The sequence below is a fragment of the Ovis aries genome, chromosome 12 (assembly GCF_016772045.2).
Source record: "Ovis aries strain OAR_USU_Benz2616 breed Rambouillet chromosome 12, ARS-UI_Ramb_v3.0, whole genome shotgun sequence".
Taxonomy (NCBI): domain Eukaryota; kingdom Metazoa; phylum Chordata; class Mammalia; order Artiodactyla; family Bovidae; genus Ovis; species Ovis aries.
Genome location: NC_056065.1, coordinates 79,625,823 through 79,643,794, shown reverse-complemented (window position 1 = coordinate 79,643,794; position 17,972 = coordinate 79,625,823). Strand labels below are relative to the sequence as shown.

The window sequence follows — 17,972 nt, the reverse complement described above, 5'->3', positions numbered from 1 at the left end:
AGTCCCATGCTGAGTTTTCCAAGTTTGCTGGCATATTGAGGGCAGCAGTTTCACAGCATCATCTTTTAGGATTTGAAACAGCTCAACTGGAATTCCATCACCTTCAGTAGCTTTGTTTGAAGTGAGGCTTCCTAAGGCCCATTTGACTTCAGACTCCGGGAAGTCTGGCTTTAGGTGAGTGACCGCATCATTGTGGTCATCCAGGTCATTAAGACCTTTCTGTACAGCTCTGTGCATTCTTGCCGCCCCTTCTCGATGTCCTCTGCTTCTGTCGGGCCCCGACCACTCCTGCCCTTTCCGTGCTCGTCTTTGCGTGAAATGTCCCGCAGTGCCTCAATTCTCTTGGAGAGATCTCTGGACTTTCCCGTTCTGCTGTTTTCCTCTAGTTCTTGGCCTTGATCACCTGAGAGGCTCTCTTGTCTCTCCCTGGTGTTCTCTGAGACTCTGTGTTTAGTTGGGTATATCTTCCCCTTCCTCCTTTGCCCTCCACTTTGCTTCTCCCAGCTATTTGTGAGGCTCCTCAGGCAGCCATTCTGCCCGCTTGTATTTCCCTCTGGGATGCTCTTGGTCACTGCTTCCCCGCACAGTGCTGCAGACCTGCGCCCATAGCTCTCCAGGCTCTCTGTCTGTTGGGTCCACCCCTTGAATCTATTTGTCACTTCCACTGTATAATCATAAGGGTTTTGATTTAGGTCAGACCCGAGTGACCTGGTGTCTATCCCGGATTTCTTCAGGCAGTTCAGCTCAGTCACTCAGTCGTGTCCGACCCTTTGTGACCCTGTGGACTGCAGCACGCCAGGCTTCCCTGTCCTTCACCAGTTCCTGGAGCTTCCTCAAACTCAGCAAGTCAGTGATGCCATCCAACCGTCTCATCCTCTGTTGTCCCCTTCCCCTCCCGCCTTCAATCTTTCCCAGCATCAGGGTCTTTTCTAGTGAGTCAGTTCTTCACATCAGGTGGCCAAAGTATTGGAGTCTCAGCTTCAGCATCAGTCCTTCCAATGAACACTCAGGACTGATCTCCTTTAGGATGGATTGGTTGGATCTTCTTGCAGTCCAAGGGACTCTCAAGAGTCTTCTCCAGCACCACAGTTCAAAAGCATCAATTATTTGGCGCACAGCTTTCTTTATGGTCCAACTCTCACATCCATAGCTTTTACTAGATGGACGTTTGTTGGCAAATTAATGTCTCTGCTTTTTAATATGCTGTCTAGGTTGGTCATAGCTTTTCTTCCCAGGAGCAAGCGTCTTTTTAATTTCATGGCTGCAGTCACCATCTGCAGTGATTTTGTAGCCCAACAAAATAAAGCCTCTCACTGTCTCCATTGTTTCCCCATCGATTTGCCATGAGGTGAGTCTTCAGCCAAGATTACCTGATTAAATAAATATCCCCTAGTTTGAATCAGCTGCTTATCGTCCAGTCTGTTTCTAGATGGGATTGGCATGAGGTTTATCTCGAGGGGTTTCTTTTTAAGTCCTCTTTCTGGGATAGATGCTTCTTGAGTGTTGTAGTTATCCTCAGAATTCTCGCTCGGTTCTCCCCAGGGTAATCTTCTGCTGTTTAAATGGTTGCCCATTGTTCAGTCACTAAGTCATGTCACTTTTTGTGACCTGCCCCCACCCCGACTGCAACGCACCAGGCTTCCCGGTCCTTCACCATCTCCCAGAGTTTGCTCAGACACGTCCGTTGAGGCGATGGTGCCATCCACCCATCTCATCTCATCGTTGAGGCGATGGTGCCATCCACCCATCTCATCTCATCGTTGAGGCGATGCTGCCATCCACCCATCTCATCTCATCGTTGAGGCGATGGTGCCATCCACCCATCTCATCTCATCGTTGAGGCGATGGCGCCATCCACCCATCTCATCCTTTTGCCGTCAGTCTTCCCCAGCTGCTCGCTGTCACCGTAAAATGTCCCTTGGTATGTTCACTGAAGACATCAGTTCTCAAACTGTTTGATCTAAGTAATCGTTGACATTCTAAAAATTTCTTCAGGACCCCAAAGAGCTTTCATTCATAAGTATTATTACATATTTCTGAGAAGTCTTGGAACTATCTGCCTAGTGATTCAGTCAAAATAGCAGTAGCCCATTACATGTTCATATGAACCACATACTTTAGTGGAAAAGAGCTACGTACTTTCAGAACCAAAAGCGAAGTAAGAGCAGCCCGTCGACCTGTGGCATAAGGGGAAGAGCGGCTGGTCCTGCGTCCGCGTGGAGCTCTGCTCGTGTCTGCCTTCTGCCTCCCGCGATGAATTGTTCTGATGAGTGTGTATGAGGGAAATCTGGGCTCACACGGGTGTCTGCCTGGAAGAGGGGGGAGTGTTTTAATAGCCTGTTCAGACAGTTCTGAGTGTTCTTGGTGCTGTACTGAAAACGCCAACAAGAGTAGCTTCTGAAATCTTAGTCACAGTGTGGAATCTGAAACCGAATCGGGGAGCTCCCTCACTTTGTGGCTGAAGTCCAGCATCTGCCCTGTTTCCAGCGGTCTTTTCACCTTGCGCGGCTTTCTCACGACGAGCCTGCTTTTGTGGAGAGCATGGGCCGATCGCGTCACACCGATCTTCCGGGTGTCGGTGTGTGTTTCCGTTCACAGCATAAAAAACCGCCTTTCTCGATAATCCCACTGGTCACATTGGAAACCTGAATATTAGGGAGCTGTCAGGCTCTTGGTAGTGGATATCTTTTTCAAAATTCTGATTTTAATTGGATGGCCAAATTTTGTCATTGGCAAGAAATACTAGGTTTCTTTCCCTTTGAAGTGACAGGCTCACTTTTCATTTTTGCTCCTTGATCGTCATAGTTTATCTGCTGGTTCTTCTGAGTAAAGCAGCGTCTGTGAAGAAGGTGCTTGTTCGTCTTGCAGCTCGGGCAGACGCACAGACGCTTTGTCCTCAAAGTCGGCGCTGAGCTCGGGACGTGGAGAAGGGCTTCGTGCGTGTTCGCTGTTGTGTCAGAGAGCGTCAAGGACACTGAGAAGCCGTGATTGAGGGTCAGTCACGGTAACAGTGTCTACGGCTTCTTCAGGGTCGTTATTGAGGGAAACCGGCCTCTCGGTGTGTGTTTTGCCCCTCGGAGGCTCCCCGGCTCCTCCCCGTGGGGCTGTGTGTCTGAGTGCGGGCGTCAGCCAGTGAGAGGAGCAAGTCGGGTGTTAGCAGTGTTACAAAAGTCAGCCTGACCTGGAAAGCTGTTCTCAGCTAAAGTTTTGACTTTTTTTCTTTTGCAAAGGAGGGCTCAGAGAGGCTTTTAAGAAGGGAGTCTCACTTGTCTCTGGGCCCTGAAGTGTCTCCGCTGCCGGGGTCCGCTGACGCCTTGACGATGGTCACCTCTGTCCGTGTGGCCTTCGCTGCTCTTGTCCTCTGTGCTCTGGTGGCGCGTGGGTCTGCTGGCTTTCCTTGCTGGCTTAGAGTGGGCTTGCAGCCTTTGTTCGGGAAGCCTCCCTGCCTTCCTGACTGTGGCGCAGACACGCTTGCCTTGCTGTCTGCAGCTGCTCAGAGGGACACGGCTTCTGTTTGAGGGCTCGCTGCACCCTCTCGCCAGAGCAGAGATGGTTCAGCAGCCCTGGAACCTAAACTGCAGCTTCCCGCTGAGAAAGGTGTATTTGCACCTGTAAGATTCGCAGGCAAGTCGGTGAGTGGTTCCTGACGTCGCTCTTGGCTAACGTGATGAGGCGGCACTCCAGCGATCGCGCTCCTTGGTTAGTCCTCTGATCTGGTCAGTCACCGTCATGGCGCTTTCACAGCTGAGCACTGAGGCAGGGAGGGAGTTCGCGGGTTTGCCTAAGATCCCAGCACTGAGCGGCCCCCAGGACACCCTTCAGGACGCAGGGGCTGACGCGCCCTGTTCCCGACTCCGCCGCACCCCCAGAGCCGGGGCAGCGTCCCCGCGCGCGCTTGCTGACTCAGTGACGGGCCTTTCTTTGCAGGCCTGCATAGACGAGAACCTGGATGTGGTGAAGTTTCTGGTGGAGAACGGAGCCAGCGTCAACCAGCAGGACAACGAGGGCTGGACGCCCCTGCACGCGGCAGCGTCCTGTGGCTACCTCAACATAGCAGAGTGAGTGGCCGGCGGCGCACGCCACGCGTGCCCTTCCGCTCTTGAGCCTGAGTTTCACAGCCGTGACCGCTCTTCACTGCAGCTCATGCAAGCGGGCGGCTGAACTAGTTTAAGGAATAACTGATCACTGTGTTTTGCATCGTTGCTTAATCTGCAGCTTCTTAGTTGAGATTTTGTGTTTGCTCCTGTTTGCAGCTGGTGCGTGCTTGTTGGGACGCACGGGGCTGGCTTCTGCTGCCCGCACTGTCGGCTGTTTCTAGCAGCTGTAGCTGGACACGCACGGGGGCAGACCTGGGGAATTTCTCCACACCCTGTGTAGAAGAGCCCCACCACACGGGGTCTGGGCTGGGAGGGTGCTGCGTGAGCGTCTGCTGAGTGAAAGTCACATGTGTTCTAGATGAGAGTAACTGTGGATTGCTAAGGTAAGTTCTGTACATGAAGCCGTGGTGAGAGGCGTCTCGCGGCCCCTTTCTGCGGGACGGGGGCCCAGTATAGCCCTCCTGTTGCACAGCAGGGCGTGTTCTGTCGGCAGCTCTGCAGAGGCCTGGGAGCGGCCCCACACAAGCTTCGCCGGGTCCCGCGGGAGGGTGCCGGGTGCAGGGAGTTGGAGGTGGCGCGCTGACAGACGCGGATTCTGAGGAGCAGGCGCCCGCAGCAGAGCTCCCCTCCCGGGCGGGCCCTCAGCCCACCTCTGCCGAGAACCGTGAACAGAGCCTGCTCATCCCTCCTCACTGGTGTTTGACTGTTTGTTCGGGCGGCTTGTTTGTGATTCTGACCTCCTGAGTCTCATTCCATCCGGGGTTCTGCTTTCCCCCGAGAAGCTGACAGGCGGAGCTCAGCCTGGTGTCGTGCTGGCCTAATCCTAGGGGTCTCTCGTCCTCCTTTTAAAGTGAAGCTGAGACAGACAGTGACTGTGATCGCGTTGTTGCCGTGGTGTCTTTACCCTGGCTGTGGATGAACGTGGTTCCTTTGGAAATAAGTTCAAACTTTAAGTGTCTGTTGCCGAACAAACGCTACCTTGAGTGAGGTGGACTGGTGAGAGCCACTGTCTCCTCAGGCACAGATGGCCAGTCAGACGAGTACAGGCCTGCCCAGAGGCGCGAGCTGGACCAGCCCTCCTGGCGCTGCTGCTGGCCGTCCTCACCCTCCCCGTGTGTCCCCATGCAGGCCAGCAGAGCCCCCCTGCCCCGCAGAGCCTCCCCCCCTGCAGAGACCCCCACCCCCTGCCCGTAGAGCCGTCTTCCGCAGAGCCCCCCAGAGCCCTCCAGCCCCTGCCCGCAGAGCCCCCTGCCTTTCGGGGCCTCGACCGCAGAGCCTGTGAGCGGTGTTTCAGAGGTTAGCGCCCGGCCGTTCCCTCATTTCTCTTTTGTATCTTAAAAATACATCTTAAACTATACTCTCATTCCCAGAGTCTGTAGAAAGTCTAAATTTCAAGCAAGTGGAAATGAAGAACAGCCAGACTCGCTTTCTAGGGAAGAATCGGTGCGTTCTAGTGTGACGACCTTTTTTAGTCTCATTCCAACTCTGTCTAATGTTTTTTAAAAAAAGATTCAGGGGCTATTACTCCTCTTTTGGAATTCAGGCCTATTGCTAGTGAGCTGGGTCTCTTACCTTCCTGCTCCCACTAAGTGTCTAACTTAGAAGCGGCAGACTGGCCATAAACGACAGCGTCTAGTTAGGTCTTGTTGTTTGCGTTAACGGGGCTGATCTATTCTGAGTTGCTGAGCACATCTCGTTTTCTTTGTTTGCCCCTGAGGATGGGAGCAGAAAGGCCTCACGTTGGTGGTGGCGTGAGAGGGACACAGAGGCTTCACCTTCTTTCTTCTTCTTCCCTGGCCAGGCTGTGCGTGGCTTGTGGGGCCTGAGTCCCTGACCAGGGACGGAGCCTGGGCCGCGGCTGTGAGAGTTCTGCGTCCTAATGACTGGGCCTCTGGAGATTCCCAGGAGCGGCTCTATTTTCTGAAGGACATGTTTACTGAGCTAAGAGGTATTTCTGAGCCTCAGGGCAACTGTAAGGATCCTCAGGATTACAGTGAATATTACTTCATAGGCACTTCCCTGCGGTCCAGCGGTTAAGGTTCCGCACTGCCACTGCAGAGGGCGTGGGTTCCGTCCCTGGTCGGGGAATAAAGATCCCTCATGCCGCACAGTGTGGTTAGAACAGAAAGAAGACTTCATGGGCTGATACTTGTTCAGGTAACAGTGTGAACCTGGAGAGGCTCCACCTCCACCAGCCCTCCCCCAGGGTAAGGATGGCCTGGGGCAGTGTCTCACTTGGCACGCATCCCTCTGACTCGGGGAGACCCAGGTCATTTCTGGACAGGAGTAGTCTCCATCAGGGTCCGAGAACTTCTCAGGAAAGGGAAAAGCAGGGCCTTTATGCCTGAGGGACATGGCCGCTGGCCCAGTAAAGAATGGAGAAGGTGTCAGAGTGGAGCGGCTCCACGCTGGGTTTATTTCACGCAGTGTTTGTGGGTTGCTAAGAGAGAGCGCACGTCGGACGTCACAGCGGTGATGCCCGTGAGGAGGACACAGCTGTTATCTGGAGCCGCAGTCAGCTGGGGGGCGGTGTCGACATCCCTGTGTGTCACCGGGGCCCAGACTCAGTGCCGGAGGCAGAGTCCAAGGAAGAAGAGGGAGGGTTCAGTTGTCAGAACACGCAGAGGCCACTCAAAGGGGCTTCGAAAGACACGGAAAGTTTCTAGTAATAGCAGGAAAGGGGTGAGGGGAGGGTGTTTCATCGGTTGGAGGGACTGTCGAACTGTGGGAGGCAAGTGAGCTGTTGTGTTTGGGGATAATGTGGGGTTCCGGGTGACAGAGAGGGTGTAGCTCAGTCTGGATATGTGTGCGGGGCTGACTCTGGGGGAGTGCGGGTTCAGGGCGAGCAGAGAGGGTGCAGCTCAGTCCAGGAGCGTGTATCCTGCGCTTACTCTGTATTCTTTGCGTTTTGGGGTCTCAGGGTTGGGAGGTGAAGCAGCGTGGGTGTGAAGGGCAGCAGGTGGCCTTGGTGCGGTTACGGAGAGCCGAGGGAGCGGCTAGCCTCAGCGGAGCGTCTGTCCTCTGAGGCTGTGAGGGAGGGTGGAGACGGCTCAAAGTCAGATGAGTCCGTGTGTGTGCAGCCCACCTGAAAGGCAGACACATTTGGGGGCGCTCCGTTTATATGAGGTACTGAGCAGTGAGGAAGCAGTGTCCTCGAAAAACGTGCCCGAAACCCACTAGCTGCAGGCTCTCCTCTGCCCGCTCCTGAATGCAGTGGCCACATGTTATCTCTTAAAATCTTCTGCAGGGTCTTTGAAATGTTGCTGCTGTTTGTTCATTCAGCCATGTCTGACTCTTTTCGACCCCATGGACTGTAGCCCCCCAGGCTCCTCTGCTCCTGGGATCTTCCAGGCTAGGTGGAAAGTTCTGGAGTGGGCTGCCATTCTCTTCCCCCGGGATCTTCCTGATCCAGGAATCAAACCCGCATCTCCTGCCTTGGCAGGTGGGTTCTTTACCACTGAGCCCCAAGGGGAGCCTCAGTGTGCCTAAAATGTGTGCCCTTTAAATGCAGAAGGGGACCTGTGCATGCTTGCTGCGTTGCTGGCTGGTTGAAGTCTGATTTAAGTAGCTTTTCTTTCTCCTTTAAAGACTTGTGTATTTTGGAGAACTCTGGCACTGTTGGGGTTCTCACTGGCCCCAGGTAACTTGATGTAGTGCCAAGATGACCTGGAGCTGAAGTCAGCGGATGGGGCGTAACCTCCGTCTTTTGCCTCTGATAGTACCCATGTGGCCTACTTCCTAAGGTTGTTTAAGACTCATTATTAATTGTGCGTGGAAGTGCTTTGAAAATCAGAAAGGATCCACGTCAGGTGTTAAAGGTACCAGGCCTCTCTTCTTTAGGATCGAGCACTGTTGGCTTTCAATATAGAATCTAATGTTTTTCCAGTCATTTAGACGTGTCTTAGAGTGTAGATTTCATGGAGGTGGCTGGTTAAGGGAGAGTTCTGTGGACACGTGACCCAGGCAGGTTCATGAAAGTCCTGATTTGTCCTTTATTCTGTTTTCATGCCCTGGCTCCACTTAGTGTGCTCTTAATGGGAATGGGGGCGTTCCTGTGGGGATCACTCCTTTCCGTCTCTTCTGGGGACCCCATTCTCAGTATCAGCGGTGTCCTGAGCCCTCCTGGAAGCCTGGGTTTGGACGCAGCCTGGGGTGAGCTTTAAGGCGGCGTGTCCCCCTTGTGGTGTTTCCAAGTGCCTTGCTGCCCATGGGAGTGAGAGAATGGGCTTCAGAAACGAGTGTGGCAAATCGCTCTTGGAGGCGTCTTTCTCACCAAGGAACAGAGACGCTTTGATCCCGAGTGTTGAAGGCTAGTGGAGTGCCTTATCTGGGGCCACACGAAAGCTCTAGACGGAGGCCACGCTCTGCGCGGAGCCCCAGGCTCAGGAGTGCCGCTGGCCTCAGACTGGGGAGGGTGCTGACTCTGCTCTTGTCTGCGTAGGTATTTCATTAACCATGGAGCCTGCGTGGGCATCGTCAACAACGAAGGCGAAGTCCCCTCTGACCTTGCAGAAGAGCCTGCCATGAAGGACCTTCTTCTGGAGCAGGTGAAGAAGCAAGGTGAGCCGAGGGCCACATGGCAGGAGGGGCCTGGGCGTCACCGTGCGGCACCGTCTGCTCACGGCACGTGCCTGCTAGTCCTTGCGCGCGGATCGCCCGGGCCAGACTCCAGAGGCGTGCAGTCGGCCCGCCCCTGCAGCCCTGGGCCGTGCGCCGCTGTGCAGTCAGGCGGCCGGTGCGCGCTGTGACGCTGCAGGGCAGGCTGAGGAGGGGCATGTGACGGCTCCCATGTGTGCAGACCGCAGAGGAGGCGGCCCGTGTCCCTCTGAGCGCTGGACAGTCCTCTCTCTGACTTTGCGCCTTTCCTCTTGAGCAGAGCTGAACGTGGTGCTGGTGGGACCTTTGTTGCGACCTCTAAAGTGATCTCTAACCATCCTGACTATGAGACTTCTGGTAGTTTGTTACAGTGAGGAAGCTAATGAGAAGAAGAATCCCCTTCAGAGAGCCGGTCAGGATTCTCCGACTGGAGGTCTTTGGGTTCTTTTAAATTAAAAAGTTGCAAGTAACCCTGGGCCTACATGGCAGGGAGGACAGGCCTCCCTGCTGGAAGCGCCGCAGAGCTGTGTGGGCCCAAGGTGCAGGGACGTGCCGTCCTTCTGGGAGCCCCTGCACCCACAGTCTGCAGTCCACCCCGGGGGTCTCTCTGCCGTGACCTTCCAGACTCGATCCCTACCGGCCGGGCGGGCCTGCGCTCACACCACCCAAGGCCGCCTTTGCTCCAGCAGCAGAGCTGAGGTGCTGAGACAGCCAAGTGCCTGCACAGCCGAGAATACTGACACTTAGCAACTTGTCCGTGATGTTCTGACGGGAGATGGAACCCCTCGGAAGTGCCTCTGTGCTCAGCTGCTCCTCAGCTCTGGGCCACAGAGCTTCACTTGGCATGTTTCTCTACTCAGGGAGATGAACTTCAGAGGGAGCTAACTTATCAGCGTATACGATGCCTGAAGCTAAGACTGTTGACCCCAGCCCTAGGTGTAGCAGGGGACAGGAGGAGCAGACAGGGGCTGAGGGGCGACCATTCTGTGTCCCCGAGGGACCGCCTGACCTCCGCGTGTGTACTCCCTCCTGCGCTCAGTGGGGGTCGTGACAGCGGTTGCATTTGCGCCGGAGGCTGTGGGGAAACACAGGGGTAACGTGTGAGAAGGCTGTGACTGTACTGCTGCAGGTGCTACCGAGGGGCAGCCCGCCGGCCTTCAGGTTCTTAAGGCCAGAGCGCCTGCAGGCGTCGGTGGACCTGCCGTCTGTGTGAGCCTAGTGGCCTCTCCCTGGGGGGCTGCTGGCGGCCGTGAACGCCTCTTCTGATGCAGAGTGAGCTGGCTGAGCAGGCTCCGCGGCGGCTGAGCGGCTGTCCCGCGTGCCTCTGCAGGGCTGGACCTCGAGCAGGCGCGGCGGCAGGAGGAACAGCAGATGCTGCAGGACGCCCGCCAGTGGCTCAACAGCGGCAGGATCGCCGACGTGAGGCAGGCGCGCTCGGGGGCCACTGCCCTGCACGTGGCTGCGGCCAAGGGCTACTCCGAGGTCCTCAGGTGGGTCCGCACTGCAGCCGGGACGCACGGCGCCCTGTCCTCCCCGCCCCCCTCCCGCCTCGCAGTCCCCCTCCCCCTCCCCGCCCTCCTCGCCGTCCCTTCCCCTCTACCTGCTGGGTCGTCCCTGCCCTCCTCCCAGGCCTCTCCTGGCGCTCCGCGGGGAGCAGAGCCTGGAGGGCCTGGAGGGCCTCCTGCTGCTTGGCGGTTCATCTCCGGCTCCCCCGCCCCTGTATAGGCAGTACAGGCAGACGTGCATCCCTGAGTGCTCTGTGGCCTCGTTAGGCTGGTGGCGTAGGTTTCAGGGGAGCTGTACTCGCTGGGGTAGGGCGGTCGCCCATGCTGGAGGGGTCTGGACTCCTCCACCTCCCCGTCCCTGCCCTGCTTTGTGGCGCCTCAGGGCCGGGCGGGCGCGGCACCGGCTGCTGGCAGCTCCGTGTGCGTCTGTCAGCAGATGTCCTCACTGCCCGTGTCCCGGGACGAGGCTCCTGGTCTGTGTGGTGGGGTCGGTGCCCCTGTCTTCAGGGCGGGGTTCCCTCGTTTGCTTCTCTGGAGGCCCGCACGGTGCTGCCTCTGTCAGCCGGGGGTCATGCCAGCCTCCACGTGCCCGCCGCCTCGGAGCCTCAGCGGGAGCCCCTGCAGGCACTCCTAAGGTGGGAGGCGGCAGACCGCCCGGAGAGTGGCCGTGGGAGGAGGGAGAGGACGAGGGCCGGAGCCCTCCTGGTGGGGCCGTGGGCCGGGCCCCGGACAGGGCTCTGGGTGATCTCTGTGCTGGGGATGACGTGGCTGCACCCCAGTGTGGCCTCGGTCAGGGGGGCCTCACTTCTGGTGGCTGCGCTGATGCCCGAGGAAGCAGACCTGGGCTCGGCACCTGGGGCCGGGGCTCGGGGCCGGGGTCTGTAGCATCAGACAGGTGGCTGTGCGCTGGGCAGGGAACCCCGATGCAGAGGATCTGAATGTCTCGTCCGTGTTCTCCTCAGACTTTTGATTCAGGCTGGCTGTGAGCTCAACGTCCAGGATCACGATGGGTGGACCCCGCTGCACGCGGCTGCGCACTGGGGCGTGAAGGAGGCCTGCTCCATCCTGGCAGAGGCCCTCTGCGACATGGACGTCAGGAACAAGCTGGTGAGTGGGCTGGCCCCCAGCGGCGTCCTGGGGCACGAGGCGAGAAGGCCTGCCCAGGGGCCAGGCCTGCCATCCGGAGCAGGCACCACTGGCAGCTGGAGCCCTGCCCCCGCCCCACCCTCCCCCCGACACGCACACTCGCCTGGCGGCAGGAGGCCCGCCTGCTGACCGTTTCCATCGAAGCCCCTGAAACAGAAAATGGAAGACGGAAACGGTCTCACCTCAGCAGAAGTGAGCAGTGGGGAAGCCCGAGACCGCTGTCCGGGGAGAAGTGTGAAATGCGTCAGCTTTTCATTCAGAAACCTAGTAGCTGAGCCCTGCTCACATCCATTCGTTAAAAACCATGGCGCTGACTGCACCCTCGTGTTTGGCCGAAAGCGGTGTTGTCCAGCCCCCCTTCAGGCAGGTTAGAGGCCCTGCGGCTTCCTCCCACCTGCTGACTGCAGATCCGGAGGCCTGGCTGCTTACTCCGGGGACGTTCCGGTCTGCCCCGCCCCACCTGCTCACCCTCGGTCTGTGGGCCAGGGCCCCTCGCTGCGCTTTGGCCTGAGGGTCTCACTTAATGGGCTGCTTCCTGTGACTTGTCCTTAGTGCCCACACCTGGGCCTCCTTCCGAGGCCTCTGAGAGCCCCTTGCTGAGTTTATCGTAGCGACTGTGAGCTTTGTGGAAGAGATACCAGCAGAGATTTCAATTGATGATTTGCCAAGAGACAATAAACACTAGAGACGAGGTGAGGATTTCCTGCTCACCGTTTCACAGAATGCAAAGCCCTGTGTCTGGGGGGTCCTCTGTTTCTTACGTCCCCTCTCTGATAGATGAGGGCCTCATCCTGGCACTAAGTCGGTGAGTCAGGGAGGCAGGTTAGAGGGTCAGAGGCGTCAGGCGAGCGCCAGCTGGCCTCTGGGTAGAGGCGCGTGACCGCGGCGGCGTCTCCTTGCCAGGGCCAGACGCCGTTCGACGTGGCCGACGAGGGCCTGGCGGAGCACCTGGAGGCGCTGCAGAAGAGGCAGGGCGTGGTGAGTCTGCGTGGCAGCCGTGCGGTCTGTCTGCCCGCGTCCCGGCAGTGGCCACTGTTCCTCCAGGAACTGTCCACAGTCCGTTAGAGGGAACATCCCAGAAGCCCTTGCTGCTGAAGCTCGCTTGGTGTCTTGTGGCACCTGAGGGCAGCTGGCAGGTAAACGCGGCGAGGGCGGCTCTGGCTGCCTGGAGCTCTAGGCAGTGAGGGTGGGGTGTGGGAGTCAGTGCTTTCCAAACAGGGAGTACCGAGTTGAGGATGTCTTGTGACTTCCTTATTGACCGAAGGGACTTCTGTATTTAAAGGGGGTTGACTACAGGGAGGAATATGTTTCTTTCTTAGAAAGCAAGCAAACCCACGAAGCTCAGAGATGTGGCCTGGGCTGGCGCTTGGTCAGCGATCCATACCTAGCCCAGGTCCATCGGATATCCACAGTCGCTCCCTTCCTGCTCTCCTGAGTGTGTGAGGGTTTGCTCCTGGGCCCGTGGCACAGCGCCTCTCAGGAGGACCACGGAGGCATGTGCCCACGTCCAGGTGCAGTGTGGAAGCCCTCCTCGACGGGCGAGCAGGGAGTGAGTCATGCTCCACTGCAGGAGGGCTGTCGGAGGGGAGGGCGGGGCTCGAGCAGCTCCCCTTGGGGCGGGAGAAGGTCACGCCCTCACTTTCCTGAGCTCCCCTCTGCGGGCCTTGACTCGGGTTCAGAAGGGCGTGCAGAGCCATTCTGAGGGGAGAGCGAGGGGCTCAGGCTGGGGCGGGAGAGGCCGCCCAGAGCGCAGACGCGCCGGGTCCCGTGGGCGCCCTCACTGAGCTGTCGCAGCCTTGCTGACACCAGAGTGCGCTTTTCACGGCTACGTGTTCATCGCTTTACGGATACTCTTCCTGAAGTAGTTCTGGGCTCACGTAATGTGGGAGTTGCGGGAACACGCAGAGAGCCCCGTGCATGTCTGGCCCGGTGTGCTTCCTCTCTGAGCACGAGTAGGATCTTCACCAAGTAACGTCTCCCACCACTGGGAGTGGTGCCTGCCTTTGCCTCCGCATAACTTTGGGGTCCGGGGATATAAATGCATGTTGTCTGGAGTGTGTGTCTAAGTGCTGGGCAGGTTTTCCTAAGGGCTGATTTCCCATTTGGCACCGGTTTCTCTGTAGAAGCCTTGCCGACTTCATTCAGCTTCAGGATCATAGAGCGTTCTCTCACAGGCGCTCCTGGCGCTTCGCCCTTCGGAGTGAGGTTTGGGGGCGATGAGGCTCGGATGCTCAGGCGGCGGGTGTCGCCGAAGCTCTGGCGCCATGGCTTTCCTCTTCTCACTGGCTGAGGGCTTTCCTCTGCCGGCTTCTTCCGAGCAGACCCCCTGCTGTGTCCCCTGCCCGCCCCCACCTCCCCTCTGGGGCTGGTGCAGTGGTGGGGCCGCTGGAGTTCTCGTCACTGCTGATTCCTTCCCTGTAGTCAGTGTCTTCCCTTTCCTCTTTTCTTGATTTCCAGCTTCGAAGTGAAAAAGAGACACGGGATAAGCTCATCGAATCAGACCTGAACAGCGAGCTGCACAGTAGACTCTTCAAGAAGTAAGATGGTCTGCCCGTGGCAGACTTGGCTTGAGAGTCCATGCGGTGAGGAGACTGGCGTCTGATTGTAGCCAGGTGGTCTCTAAGCGAGGCGGGACGCTCGACGGGCGAGGAGGTGGATGGCATGGCCGTGGGGGCCTGTGAGTGGGGAGCGTGTGCCCACTTTGTGGAGTGATGGAGACCCTGTGTGTGTCAGGAAATGTCTGTTAGACGACTTGCTAGAACTGTTCGCCTCGTTCACCACGAGGAGATGTAGCCCCGTTTTCCTGAGTGCAGATTACGCCACACTCCCAGGTCGGACACCGGACGGACCCGAGGGAGCGTGTGTGCGTTCCTGTTACCACTTCGACACGGAGGTTCCTAGGCTTGTCCCCCTCTACCAGCTCCACAGCGAGCTCAGAAAGCGGTTTCTCCTCTCTGAGTTACTCAGATTGTTGTCTGTACTTTAGCAAAGAGAAGATGCTCTGTGAGGAGGAGACGCCCAAGTCCCAGCGAGCAGAGGAGGAGAGCAAAGAGTCCAGCAGCTCCAGCTCCGAGGAGGATGAGGGGGAGGACGAGGCCTCGGAGTCAGAGGCCGAGAAGGAGGCGGGGGACCCTGAGGCCGTCCGTCCGCAGAGCGCGGGGGGCCGCCGCGTGTCAGAAGGCAGGTGGAGCCGGCCCTGGGGGACTGACTCCCAAACAGGGGCCCCAGATCGCTTTCTTCTCCCTTCTCATCATGGGAAGCCCCTTCAGTTGCTGGGGGGATGGAAGGAGGAGCACAGTCCTGGTTACCTTGCTGCCTCTTAATGGTGCGCGTCGTGTCAAGGGTCTTCAGTTTCCTGTGCAGTGAGAGTGGGGTGCTGAGCTTGGTCGGACCACCAGGCTCCGGGTTAGCCCGGGGTCTCCACTCGTGGGCAGGCAGACTCTGGGCTCCGGGTTAGCGCAGGGTCTCCACTCGTGGGCAGGCAGACTCTGGGCTCCGGGTTAGCGCAGGGTCTCCACTCGTGGGCGGGGGACGCCAGGCTCTGGGGTAGCCGGGGGTCTCCACTCATGGGCGGGAGACGCCAGGCTCTGGGTTAGCCCGGGGTCTCCACTCGCGGGCAGGGGACGCCTGGCAGATCTGGGTTTTGCTGGCGGGTCTGCCTGTGGCAGTGGTCCTGCTGGATAACGGGGCTCGTGGTGAGCTCAGACTGCACAGCCCGGGGCCTGCGGTCACCACATGTTCCCCTCCAGAGGCGTCCCGAGAAGATGCAGGGTTTTCAGTGAGGGGGCGGGCCCGCCTTGGCTGAGAGTCAAGTGTGCGTACCCCCGGAGCCTGCCTGTCCCTGGCACCCGCTCTGTGAGGGGTCTCCTTTACTGACGTGGTATCTGCCGTTTCAGGGGAGTACTGCCCTTGTCCAAGACTGGCCTGGGGTCGGTGTTGGGGTGGGGGCACACCCAGGCCAGGGGCCACAGAAGGTCACAGGTCAATCCTGGAGCCAGTGTGTGTGTGGGGGGGCATGCCCAGCCCCAGGGGCCACAGAAGGTCACGGGTCAGGCCTGGAGTCAGTGTGTGGGGGGCGGAGGGCACACCCAGGGTATAGCCTCACTGGGTCGGCCCTGGGACAGCTCATGTGATCACTGTGAATACTCAGGGCAGTCTGAACGTCTCTGCCCAGGAAGACTGCCTCGCGGGGTTGCAGGGCTGGGCCTTGGGAGTCCAGGGGCCAGAGGCGCAGCAGCCCCGGGCACAAGCAGACGGGTTTCTGCTGACACCCCAGAAGGGAGCCTCCATCTTGCGTCACCGCCACGCCCCCAGGAGGGCTCTTCCCCTGCGGGCTGCCCCGCCACGCCCCGCCACGCCACGACCTGCAGCCTCCCCGCCCCGCCCCGCCACGCCCCCGCCACAGCCACGCCCCCACCACGCCACGCCCCCTGCCACGGCCACGCCCCTGCCACGGCCACGCCCCGCCACGCCCCGCCACGCCCCCACCCCTGCCACGGCCCCGCCCGCCCCGCAGCCTCCCCGCATCCCCGCCCTCCGGGCGGCTCCTTTCTGAGCCCGCATGCTCGGCTCTGGGCGTGTGGGACCTCGTGTTGTCACCGTGATTGTTCTGCGTCTCACCTTTCCTTTTTCTAATTGCCGAGGAAGCAAGGTCCGTCTCGTACTTTCTCTGGCTTTTTCTGCCCAGCCCCCAGAGCGGGCTCTACCTGCACTTCCTGGTGAACGGTGTGTGTGACCTGTAGTGAGAAGGCTGTCCGGCGTTCATGTGGGAGTTGTTGTCCAGACAGACTCTCACTTGCGCCTGTTTCCTCGTAAGAGGCAGGGGTTGCCGGAGCTTTCACCGTGGTTGGAGTCTAAGCCGTCCTTGGCCCTGGTGGTCTGTGTGATGATGGGTAAATCTTTTGCGTCCGAACAGTACGGACTCCCATAAGGGTTTCCTAACGCACCTGTTGCTTCTGTCTTTCACCCCAGATGGCGGGCCGGGCGCCGTCCCCAGCCGTCCCAGCTCTGACTGCGGGAGCAGCGTCGCGGAGCGGACCCCCGCAGCCCCGCAGAGCGCCGTCCCCGCCGCTTCCGCCAGGAGAGTGAGTGTGCGGTTAAGCTGGGCGTGCCCCCGCCGCGGTAGCAGGCAGGCGTAAAGGCCGTAGAGACGCACTCGCGCCTGCCTTCTTGCTTGAGCCCGGCTGACTCACAGCTGCGTTTCAGCTGTGCCGCGAGCTGACTGTTACACGTTGCGTACATGTTTTCCAGATTTTTTCCGTCATAGATCATTACAAAGTATTGAGCAGCAGGCGCCAGTGTGACGCAGCAGGTCCTTGTTGTTTCATATACTTTCGTTGTTCAGTTGCTGACTTGAGTCTGACTGCAGCCCGCCAGGCTCCTCTGTCCATGGGATTCCCAGGCAAGAACCCTGGACCGGGTTGCCATGCCCTTCTCCAGGTTTATGCGTAGTTGCCTATCTATGTTAATCCCAATTCTCCATTCATCCCTCGGCCCCTTCTCCTGCGGTGACCGTGAGTTTATACGTTAATCCCAATTCTCCGTTCATCCCTCGCCCCCTTCTCCTGCGGTAATCATGAGTCTATTTTCTGTGAGTCTGTTTTGTAAAATCGTTTTTTTGTTCCGATTCCACACACAAGTGGTGTCGGGATACGTGTCTCTCTGACTGCACGCAGGCCGACCATCTCCCGGCCTGTTGGTGTTGCCACGGGGGGCCCTGGTCCACCCCTCTCGTGGTTCTGCCATGGCCGAGTGCTCATCACATCACGTGCTGCGCCTCCACACGCCCCCGCCACGGCGTGTTCAGGCTGCCGTGACGGGGCAGAGACAGGGTGGCTTGCACGTCGAGGCCTGTGTCCCACCGGCCGGAGGCTGGCAGGTTCCGTCCACGGTGAGGGCTCTTCTCCTGGCGCTCAGACGACCCCCTGGTCTCCGGATGCTGTCACCTGGGTGTCCGGGCGTCAGGACGTGGGTCTGGGGGGTGGACACAAGCAGGGCGTTCCTGACTTGCCCACAGTGTGTTTTAAAGAACTTGTGGCCGCCGCGTGCGGGTGGCCAGGCTCCAGCGCCAGCAGCCTGGGACCAGGGGAGTGCTGCCACGGCCTGTCGTCCCCGAGTCTGAGGTTGGGGCACACGGCTCACGGTCGGGCTGGGCAGAGGCCGGCCAGGGCACAGCCTGGGCACTGCGACAAACACGCGTGTCTTCACTCTCCCCCCATGAGTGAGGTCTGTGCAGCTGCTGGCGGGAGGGCAGAGCTCGAGGGGCCGAGGGCCGGCAGCCTCCCAGCCTCGTCCGCTGGAGGCTCGCCGCGGGGGAGCCGCTCACGCTGTGGCTGAGGTGCTTCTGCGGGCGCTCCCTCACGTGCTGGCCCCTCGGCGCTGCCCGCGTGCGCAGTGGGCCTCTGGTGTCCTCGTGGGGACCAGGAGGCAGAGGCTCGGCCGCTCCGCGTTCCCCGGGCGCTGCTGTGAGCCGTCGGGCGGCACCGGCAGGACGTGGTCCTCACTCCGTCGTGAGGAGTGTGACCAGATCAGCCGCTCTTTAGGAGGAAAAGGACTGGGTTAGGAAAGCCACCAACACACACCCATGCCACTTTGCTCAGAAGATGCTGGGGGGCGTTTGGACGGCTCT

General features: G+C 59.0%; 1 protein-coding gene across 5 annotated transcripts in view; it reads left to right on the top strand.

Moving 5' to 3' along the window:
• Window positions 1-17,972, top strand: part of PPP1R12B (protein phosphatase 1 regulatory subunit 12B) — a 168,355-nt gene that overhangs the window by 49,042 nt on the left and 101,341 nt on the right. For all 5 annotated transcript variants that reach the window (XM_060396798.1, XM_060396796.1, XM_060396795.1 and 2 more), the window contains exons 2-9: window positions 3,928-4,058; window positions 8,539-8,657; window positions 10,024-10,183; window positions 11,161-11,305; window positions 12,248-12,322; window positions 13,802-13,881; window positions 14,331-14,524; window positions 16,316-16,428. In XM_060396798.1, coding sequence (XP_060252781.1) covers window positions 3,928-4,058; window positions 8,539-8,657; window positions 10,024-10,183; window positions 11,161-11,305; window positions 12,248-12,322; window positions 13,802-13,881; window positions 14,331-14,524; window positions 16,316-16,428 — 1,017 coding nt within the window. The remainder of the gene's footprint in view (window positions 1-3,927; window positions 4,059-8,538; window positions 8,658-10,023; window positions 10,184-11,160; window positions 11,306-12,247; window positions 12,323-13,801; window positions 13,882-14,330; window positions 14,525-16,315; window positions 16,429-17,972) is intronic.